Raw genomic sequence first — 11,049 nt, 5'->3', positions numbered from 1 at the left:
CTTATATTTAACCCTGATTAATAACCTACATTATGGGCAATTTAGCATGACCAATTCACCTGACTTGCACATCTTTGGATTGTGGGAGGAAACCAGAGCACCCAGAGGAAACCCACGCAGATACGGGGAGAATGTGTAAACTCCACACAGATAATTGCCTGAGGCTGGAATTGAACCTAGGTCCTGTGAGGCAGTAGTGCTAACCTCTGCCATGTTTCCATCAAAAGTGGTAAGAATGCAGATGAATGGAACTGTATAAAATCAATTCCCCAAAGTAGTATTCAATTTTAGTGCAGGTAAAATTATATAGATCTAATTTTTGAGCTATGCTCAAAGTTTATTCTTATATTGTGACATTTATTTCAGTTTCCCAAATTAAAACCTAACATTATTATTAGTAGGTTTTTCAACCAAAGTTATCTCAATCATCTCAGTTAGTGTAACTCACTGATGTGTGGCATCACAAGACCATCTGCAGTATACTCTGGATCTTTTGAGAAATATGGAAACTTTCCAATGTTTGCTACATATTAAAAAGGTAAAGATTCTTCATGCAAATATTACATATTGATCTGCAAAAATCTTTGTGTTATATCTGAAATTTAGTATGCCAGTCAAATCTAGGCCTGTAATATTCATACAGGCACCTAATTTACCTTCCCATTGCCAGGTTAGCATCAGTGAACTATCTCTATGTGCCTATGTGATGACGCCATTGACCAATTGATGTTTGCTTTCAATCCATGAGAGGTAGGTGCATAATGCACTTTTGTGGCCTAGAAAAGATTGCAGCTAAACAGGGTGCAACCTTTTGGGCAGCAGGAATGATAAGTGAAATAATATGCAGCTGCCCTGGGGATGAGAAAATACACTGCTATTGTAAATGACAGTGGTGTTCACCTGAGCTACCATGCTGTAAATTTGCATGCCAGCACTGCCATTTTATTATAAATCTTGTTTTCTTGGGACAGACCATCAGTCTTTTATACCCTGATGGAGGAAGCTTATCTTATGATGTCAATTAATCCTTTCAGCTCCTCAATTAAACTCACACAACATTTGGGAAACCAAGAAACAATACCAGACTAGAATTCCAGACTAACCACATGAGGACATATTGACCATGACAAGGCTTACACGATATAATTGGCTGCAAAATGAAGTTGAGTAGAATCTGACAACAATACAACCGTCCCTGATGAGCTCAATGCATTCTATGCTCATTTTGAACAGAAGGTCAGTGAAATGGTGTCACCTGCCCCAACAGCCTCAGATACGCCTGTACCCACAAACATCATGCAGACCTCAGATTGGTCTTCAAGAATGAACTCATGGAAAATGATTGGACGACTGGCCTGGATGGAGACCAGCTGCACACTCAGATCCTGTGTGGAACAGCTGGCAGGAATCTTTGCAGATATCTTTAACCTTTTCTTACTCCGATGTGAGATCCCCACCTACTTCACAAAGACCACTATCATCCCAGTGCCAATAAAAAATCAGGCAGCTTGCCTTAATGACTACTGCCTGGTGGCTCTGACATCCATCATTATGGAGTACTTTGAGAGGTTAATAATGGCACACATCAACTTCAACCTCTCAGACTGCCTTGATCTGCTACAGTTTGCTTACCATCTTAGGTGCACTGCAGACATCATCTTCCTGGCCCTACACTCATCTCTGGCTCATCTGGAAAACAAGGATCCATATATCAGGCCCCTATTTATTGACTTTAGCTCCACCTTCAACACCACAATTCCAACCAAACTCATCCCCAAACTCCAAGACCTAGGACTCTGCTCCCCACTCTGCAATTGGATCTTTATCTTCCTGACCCCAGACCACATTCAATAAGGACAAGCGACAATACCTTGTCCACAATAATCCTCAACACCGGTGCCCTGCAGGACTGTGTACTCAGCCCTTTACTATTCTCCTTATACACTCATGACTGTGTGGCCAAATTCAGATCTAACTCCATTTACAAGTTTACTGAATACACCACCATAGTGGATCAGATTTCAAACAATGATGAGACAGATTACAGGGAGGAGATAGATAGCTTAGTGGCATGGTGTAAACTCACCAATCTCTCCCTCAATATCAGCAAAATGAAGGAGCTGGCCATGAACTTCAGAAAGTGGAATGAAGAACACTTCTGAGAGGTGCGAATGTGGAGATGGTTTAGAACTTCAAGTTCTTAGGAGGAAGTTTCACTAACAATCTGTTCTGATCCATTTATGTTGTCAAGAAAACACACCAATACCTCCACTTCCTCAGAAGGCTAAGGAAATTCAGCATATCCACAATGACTCTTATCAATTTTTATAAATGTATCATAAAAAACATCCTATCCAGATATATCACAGCTTTGTATGGAAACTGCTCTGCCCAAGACCACAAGAAATTATAGACAGTTGTGAATGCAACCCACTCCATCATGAAAACAGCCTTCCTTCTATAGACTCCATCTATACTTCCCATTGCCTCAGGAAAGCAGCCAATATAATCTAAGATCCCTCTCACCCCAGTTAAACTCTCATCCACCCTCTTCCATCAGGTAGAAGATACAAAAGTTTGAAAACACATACCAATAGTTTCAAAAACAACATTTTCCCTGCTGTTGTCAAACATATGTACAGACCTCTTACGTATTAGAGATTCTGCACTTTCTCTTTAACTGTAACGCTATATTATGCATTCTGTTCTATTATTCTGATATACTTGTATATGGTATGATTTGTCTGGATACATGCAGAACAATACTTTTCACTATATCTCGGTGCATGGAACAATAATAAACCAAACCAAAGCGGCAGAAATGACTTCCAGAATAACTGGATGTAATGTGGAGGTTTTATTGATAGAAATGAAGTGAGGAATCCTTTGAAGATGATGTTTCAGATTGTGGGAAGGAGGTTACAATGATAGTCATGCAACCTCTACCATTCAAACTACTGTCACACAAACAGAAACTCTCAAAAGGTGACCAAAGTAAGGAACCGTGCTCAATGCAGATTATGTACCAATGGAGACTTTGACCAGACTGTACTTTAAGAATGATCAAATCAAAATAAAACAAATACAACAATTTTAGATGGGTTTGAGGAACTGAACGACCTGGGAATTCACATTTCTTTAATACTGCAAACGTGGCTGAACAAGTTCATAGGGCTATTATAACAGGACAGAAGATGCTTCTGGAGCCAAATACGGTAGCACAAAAGTAAATAAGTTACAGTAAACCTTTATATATAATTAGCTAGAGTATTATGTCCAATTCTGGGAATAGCATATTAAGAAGAACTTAGAATGTTAGAAGGTTGAGAAAAAATTTATCAGATTGGCTTGAGGGATGAGAAGAATTATTTATGTCCAGAGACACCAGGAAATCTTTTTTTAGAGCTGAGAAATTCAGTGCAAATTTAATAGAAGTTTGCAAAGGTATGAGGGATTTGAATAGAGTGAATCGGGAGAAAATGTTCCCAATAGCACAAAACTTTCATAACTGGAGCAGACACATATAAGATAGTTGATAAAACTACAAATCATTAGAGAAAGGAAGCATTTTTTTTTAATGCAGCAACTTGTTACAATGTGTAATGCACAAAAGTAGATGGTTTCATATTGAAAAGTCCATACCCTGATTGGAAACTTCTTTACTTAATGTTAAATAAAAATGGCAGTGAAAATGATGACAGTATTTTCCAGGGAACAAGTATTTAGTGATTTGTGTGGTTAAGTTTTAGGATGAAAACTATAGCCAAAGGCATAGAACAATGGCATGTAATATTTAAACTAGAGATCAATAAAATTCAGGATAAATATAACTCAATAAATAATAAGAACATATTAACTAAAAGTGAAATTACATGAATAAGTAAAGAGGGAAAGATAAAACTGAACTTAAAAATAGTAATGTACAAAAACACTAAAATCAAAGATGACAAAAGGGCATAGAATGAACTTAGAAAAAGAATTACAAAACAAATTCGAAGGCAAAAAGAAGACATGAAGAGAAACTACTGAAGAACACAAAGCAAACAGTAATGTATTCTGTAGGCACATAAGTAATAAAAGAAAAATTATCATAAGGTTCGTCTCATTAAAGGATGAGCAAGCTAATCTCAGGAGTCAGTACTCAAATTGCAAAGGTATTGAATAGCTATAAAAATACTGTTACTATAAAAAATACTGTGTACTATAAAAAAATGTTAGAAATACTGAGCTGGTCTGGCAGCATCTGCAAAGGTGAATATGACTCCCTTTTGAGCTGAATATGACTCTCTTTCTGAACTGCCAGTAACTGAATATATCCAACACTTTCAACTTTTATTTCAGATTTTCAGCATCAACAGTGTTAATTTAAATTTATGGAACCAATGCTTTGCCTCAGTTTTGACTGAAGAGTCTAATAAAAAGTAAATGCGAATAGTAGAAAGAAAGGAAAACAATTGACAAGCTAGGAAAGCTTACAGAAAGACAAAATACTGCAGTTACATTCAATAATGGATGCAAAGCAAATCTAAGGAGGAAATCAATGAGGCACTCTATTTATATACTACCACTACCAGGAAAATAAAAGGGCCAGAGGAGTTCACATTTCCATTTCTCAAAAAAGGAAGTCAGGAAATCTAGGAATGGTAAACCAGTTTGCATAACATCAGTGGGAAGCATTATACAATGATGCTTACTTAAAATATCAAATGACAATGAGTTTGAGAGTCTAACAGTATGGATTTCTCCAAAGGCCATGTTTTACTCATCATATACAAATATTTGAAAAAGTAAAAGGTAAATTTGCCATAGTCCTATGGCTCCATATCAACTCTCCACCACATTCAGCTGGATTGTGTGTTTTCTTACCTGTGGCCTTTCTTTGTCTAGGTATCAGGCTGGCTTGACATTGGCCTTCCGCACATGGAAGGACACTGCTCATTGTGCACTCACAGAGACAACTGGTAGTGGTTTAACCTGAGAGTCACCACAACTCAGGCAAGGGGAGAGGTTGAGAAGGAAAGTCCTTTCATGTTTACCTCAGCCAGTGTAGGAATTAAACCTATGCTGTTGGCATGACTTTGCTTTGCAAACTAACCAACTGAGCTAATTGACCACTTCGAAGCAGTGGTCAATTATCATGGTAAACATATCTATTATCATGGTAAAAAATGGACTATCAATTTTCAACTTCCACCATGTGATTTTTAGTATCTGGGACTTTCATGCACTAAAGTGGTTTCAAGCAAGGAAAATCACTGACTTAATAAAAGCAAATTACCGCAGATGCTGAAATCTGAAACCAAAAGAGAAAATGCTGGAAAATCTCAGTAGGTCTGGCAGCATCTGGCACCAATTACTTGGTTCAGGGATTTGAATTATAGTGTCAAATATCGTGGATGATGCTTCTCTGAAAAGCTTGACTGGGATCGAAACTCCATAATCAAAGGTGTCACTTTGGATCCACAATAGCACCAAAAGTGTTGTTAAATTTTTCCTCACTGGAAAGACAGTCATGAGCAACTGAGTGTACTGACACATGGGTGTTTGAGACTGTGGCATTTGGCTACACTCGGGTGCAAGTTCTGTCGCAAGATGGACTCATGTCGTGAGCTATGGGATCAGAAATACCTTTCCTGAAAAAGCAGCCGAATTGAGAATTAATACTCTCGAAGTCAAACAGGAAATGTTGGAACGGCAGGTTAGCTAGTGTTCGAGGTAAAATAAAAAGGTTAAAGATTGGGGATACACATACATTCCTTACAAGAACTAGCAGCTTCATTTAACCTTTAAATACCATGGACTGTTTTCTTTCTGTCAGATATTGGATTTGCAGAACCAGTGTGCGTGCGGTTAAGGGGTTGGTTTGGATTTAGCGAGATGGGAGTGTTGCAGTCCTTCTGAATCTGATGCATTTCAGGTTATAAATCGCCTGGTCAGGTTGACATTGTTTTAACGTGGGAGCTCTTTGAGAAACTCGATTCGTTAGATTGAATTACCCCTGAGCAGGTTTAAACAGTTGGCTATGCCAAAGGTCCATTGTATTTCCACTTGCATGAAAAATGCGGAAGAGACGGACAGCCATATATTTATTCTACACCTTAGTGATTGAGATTTGAGGCAGGCTGTTCTCACGGATTTCTGAATGATGTCCCTGGACATGAGCAAGGTTAGAGCTGATTATTGATAGAGCTTCGGTTTGTTCACACTTAAATCTGTCAAGGTCACACACCTTATGATTCATTCCGTGCTGTTTTGTTGCTCACAGCGAGGACACCAAACGTTTCAGAGAATTGCCAAGACTGTGAAAACTATCTGCGGGATCAACCTGGTTTTGAAAGGGTGAGTGCGACACATTACTGATATATCCAACACCGAATAACACAAACTGCATCTCCTGTTGGGCTGGCCCCAGAGCTGCATACCTGCCGAAAAGTACCTCTCAGTGTTAGAAATCCTGATTGCACTGCTCATTAGTGAAAGCTAGCCGTTTGCGATCCTCCCAGTGATGTATCCCCCCTGACAGTGTAGATGGCTTGGGAAGAAGCAGTAGATAGAATACAGATGAACAGTATGACAGACTGTGTGGCGTTTGGCAAGTTGCTTGACCAACGATTACTGGGGGCAAACGAAAAATGATATTTCGGAGCAAGGAAAACGGTACTACCCCTCAGTTAGTCTTTGTGTTGAGCCTGTGTTGGTAAATGTGAAATGTGTGTTGGAATCTGAACTCCAATGTACGAGCCCTTGTGGATAGGAACACTGGATCAGGTTCAACTCAAGCCATTCAACTCGTCCAGCCTGCTTAACCATTTATTACTGGATGGGTATATGAATAGGAAGGGTTTAGAGGGATATGGGCCAGGTGTTGGCAGGTGGGACTAGATTGGGTTGGGATATCTGGTCGGCATGGACGGGTTGGACCAAAGGGTCTGTTTTCATGCTGTATATTTCTATGTCTCTATGACTCTATGACAATCTTGGATCATTGTACACTTCAATCACTTTTGCCCACAATATCCCTGTCAGCCTTTACTCCATTGATAATCATCAATTTATCTCTACTTTAGATCCAATCCAAGACTGAGTTTCTACAGTTCTGTGGAATCAACAATTCCAAAGACTCAGTCTCTGAGTAAAAGAATTTCTCCTCATCTTTTGCTTCTAAATGGCACTCTTATTTTTAAATTGTGTTCCCTGGTTGGAGACTCCCTGAGCAAGGAAAGTATCTTACCCGCATCCACCCTGTCCATCCCTTTAAGTATTTTGCAAGTTTCAATTACATCACCTCATTATTGGAAACTCCAGGGATAAAATTGAAAAACAAATTTGTAAGGAGATCTCAGCAATCTGTGAGAATAATAGGGCAGTTATTGGTAAGGGATTTTAACTTTTCAAACATAGATTGGGGCTTCCATTGTGTTAAGGACTTGGATGAAGAGGAATTTGTTAAGTGTGTACAAGATAACTTTCTGATTCAGTATGTAGATGTACCTACTAGAAAAGATGCAAAACTTGATCTACTCTTGAGAAATAAAGCAGGGCAGATAACAGAGGTATCAGTGGGGGAGCACTTTGAGGCCAGCAACCATAATTCTATTAGTTTTAAAATAGTTATGGAAGAGGATAGACCAGATCTAAAAGTTAAAGTTCTAAATTGGAGAAAGGCCTTTTAAAAGTTGATTGGGGGTGGATGTCACAGGTAAAGGGACGGCTGGAAAATGGGAAGCTATCAAAAAGGAGGTAACGAGAGTCTGAAGACAATATGTTCCTGTTAGGGTGAAAGGCAAGGCTTGTAGGTGTAGGGAATGCTGGAAGACAAGAGAAATTGAGGATTTGGTCAGGAATAAGAAGGAAGTATATGTTAGGTACAGACAGCAGAGATCGATTGAATCGATTGAAGAGTATAAAGGCAGTAGGAGTATACTTAAGAGGGAAATCGGGAGGGCAAAAAGGGGACATGTGATCGCTTTGGAAATTAGTGCGAAGGAATATCTAGAAGGATTCTACAAATGCATTAAGGACAAAAGGGTAGCTAGAGACAGAATAAGGCCCTTCAAAGATCAGCAAGGCCAACTATGTGTGGAACCACAGAAGATGGGGAGATACTGATCAAGTATTTTGCATCAGTGTTTACTGTGGAGAAGGACATGGAAGATACAGAACATTGGGAATTAAATAGTGACATCTTGATAAAAATTTATATTACAGGGAGGAAGTGCTGTCATAAAAAGGATGTTCTCATAAAAAGCAGAAAGCTGGAAAAATCCCCAGGACCTGATCAGGTGTACTCTAGAATTCTGTGAGATGAAAGGGCGGTAATTGCTGGGCCCCTTGCTTAGATATTTGTATCATAGATCATCACAGGTAAATTGCCAAAAGATTAGTGGTTGGCTAATGTGGTGTCACTGTTTAAGAAGGGCTACAAGGAAAAGCCAGTGAACTAAGGACTGATGAGCCTAACATTAAGACCATAAGACCATAAGAAACAGGAGTGGAAGTAAGGCCATTCGGCCCATCGAGTCCACTCTACCATTCAATTGTAGCTGATGGGCATTTCAATGCCATTTACCTGTACTCTCCCCATATCCCTTAATTCCTTGTGAGATTAAGAATTTATCAATCTCTGCCTTGAAGACATTTAACATCCTGGCCTCCACTGCGCCCCATGGCAATGAATTCCACAGGCCTTCCACTTTCTGGCTGAAGAAATGTCTCCTCATTTCCATTCTAAACTGACCCCCTCTAAGGCTTTGCCCATGGGTTGTAGTATCCCCACCTGATGGAAACAGATTACCAGCATCCACCCTTTCTAAGTCTTGCATTATCCTGAAAATTTCTATTAGATCTCCCCTCAACCTTCTAACCTCTAGTAAATACAATCCCAGGATCCTCAGCCGTTCATTCCTGGATGAACTAGGCCTACCATTCCAGGGATCATCCGTGTGAATCTCTGCTGGACACGCTCCAGTACCAGTATGTCCTTCCTGAGGTGTGGGGCCCAAAACTGGACACAGTACTCCAAATGGGGCCTAACCAGAGCTTTATAAAGTGTCAGAAGCACACCACTGCTTTTACATTCCAACCCTTTTGTGATAAATGACAACATTACATTTGCTTTCTTAACCACAGACTCAACCTGCAAGTCAACCTTTAGAGAATCCTGGACGAGCACTCCCAGATCCCTTTGTACTTTGGTTTTATTAATTTTCTCACTGTTTAAGAAATAGTTCATGCCTGTATTCTTTTTTCCAAAGTGCAAGACCTCGCATTTGCTCACGTTGAATTTCATCAGCCATTTCCTGGACCACTGTCCTAAACTGTCTAAATCTTTCTGCAGCCTCCCCACCTCCTCAGAACTACCTGTCTGTCCGCCTAACTTTGTATCATCGGTGAACTTTGCCAGAATACCCCCAGTCCCTTCATCCAGATCATTAATATATAAAGTGAACAGCTGCAGTTCACTAGGAAATAACCTTTTTTAGATGTGGATATTCTAAGCAGTAGGTCCAACTTCAGCTGTACTTGCTATTCTATTCTATTGTATAACACTGAACCCTGCGGGACACCACTTGTCACTAGCTGCCATTCCGAAAAAGAACCTTTTATCTCTGCCTTCTGTCAGACAGCCAATCCTCAGTCTATGCCAATAGCTCACATCAAACGCTGTGGGCCCTCACCTTACTCAGCAACCTCCTGTGAGGCACCTTATCAAAGGCCTTTGGAAGTCAAGGTAGATAACATCCACTGGATTTCCCTGGTCTAACCTACTTGTTACCTCTTCAAAGAATTCTAACAGGTTTGTCAGGCACAACCTCCTCTTACTAAATCCATGCTGACTTGTTCTAAATTACCGCTGCACTTTCAAGAATTTAGAAATCTCATCCTTTATGATGGATTCTAGAATTTTACTAACAACTAAGGTTAGGTTAATCAGCCTATAATTTTCCACCTTTTGTTTTGTCCTTTCTTGAACAAGGGGATTACAACAGTGATTATCCAATCATCTGATACTTTCCCTGACTCCAGTCAGTTTTGAAAGATTACAATCTACAACTCCATTATTTCTTCAGCCACCTCCCTCAGAACTCTAGGATGTAGCCCATCCGGGCCAGGAGATTTATCAATTTTTAGACCTTTTAGCTTTTCTAGCACTTTCTCTTTTGTAATGGCTACCATACTCAACTCTGTCCCTTGACTGTCCTTAACTGTTGAGATAGTACTCAAGTCTTCCACTGTGAAGACTGATGCAAAGTACTTATTAAGTTTTTCAGCTATTTCCTCATCTCCCAGCACTAGCCTTCCTGCATCAATTTGGAGTGGCCCAATTTCTACTTTTGCCTCTTGTTTGTTTCTTATATATTGAAAGAAACTTTTACTATCATTTCTAATATTACTGGCTAGTTTACCTTCCTATTTGATCCTCTCCTTTCTTATTTCTCTCTTTATTGTCCTCTGTTTGTTTTTGTAGCCTTCCCAATTTTCTGATTTCCGAGTGTTCATGGCCACTTTATAGGCTCTCTCTTTTTCTTTGATACATTTCCTGACTTCCTTTGTCAGCCACAGCTGTCTAATCTCCCCGGATAATCTTTCTTTTCTTAGGGATGAACCTCTGTACTGTGTCCTCAATTACACCCAGAAACCCCTGCCATTGTTGTTCTACTGTCTTCCCTACTACGCTCTGCTTCCAGTCGATTTTCGTCAGTTCCTCTCTCGTGCCCTCATAATTACCTTTGTTTAACTGTAACACCATTACATCCAATTTTGCCTTCTCTCTTTCAAACTCTACCATATTATGATCGCTGCTTCCTAAGTGTTCTCTTACTTTAAGATCTTGTATTAAGTCTGGCTCATTACATAGCACTAAGTCCAGAATAGCCTGCTCCCTTGTGGGCTCCATCACAAGCTGTTACAAAAAGCCATCCTATAAGCATTCTGTGAATTCCCTTTCTTTGGATCCACCGGCAACATTATTCACCCGGTCCATTTGCATATTGAAGTCCCCCATGATCAACGTGACATGCCTTATCTATTTCCTGGTACATTTTGCGT

At 39.7% G+C, this 11,049-nt stretch overlaps 1 protein-coding gene across 1 annotated transcript in view; it reads left to right on the top strand.

Moving 5' to 3' along the window:
- The first annotated feature begins 6,107 nt into the window (after positions 1–6,107).
- The window catches only part of LOC140478755 (cyclic nucleotide-binding domain-containing protein 2-like), a 90,346-nt gene continuing 85,404 nt past the window's right edge, over positions 6,108–11,049 (top strand). The window contains exons 1-2 of the mRNA XM_072572096.1: positions 6,108–6,166; positions 6,266–6,339. Coding sequence (XP_072428197.1) covers positions 6,143–6,166; positions 6,266–6,339 — 98 coding nt within the window. The 5' untranslated portion in view covers positions 6,108–6,142. The remainder of the gene's footprint in view (positions 6,167–6,265; positions 6,340–11,049) is intronic.

This window comes from Chiloscyllium punctatum, chromosome 1 (genome assembly GCF_047496795.1).
Source record: "Chiloscyllium punctatum isolate Juve2018m chromosome 1, sChiPun1.3, whole genome shotgun sequence".
Taxonomy (NCBI): Eukaryota; Metazoa; Chordata; class Chondrichthyes; order Orectolobiformes; family Hemiscylliidae; genus Chiloscyllium; species Chiloscyllium punctatum.
This window is presented reverse-complemented; position numbering and strand designations above follow the sequence as displayed.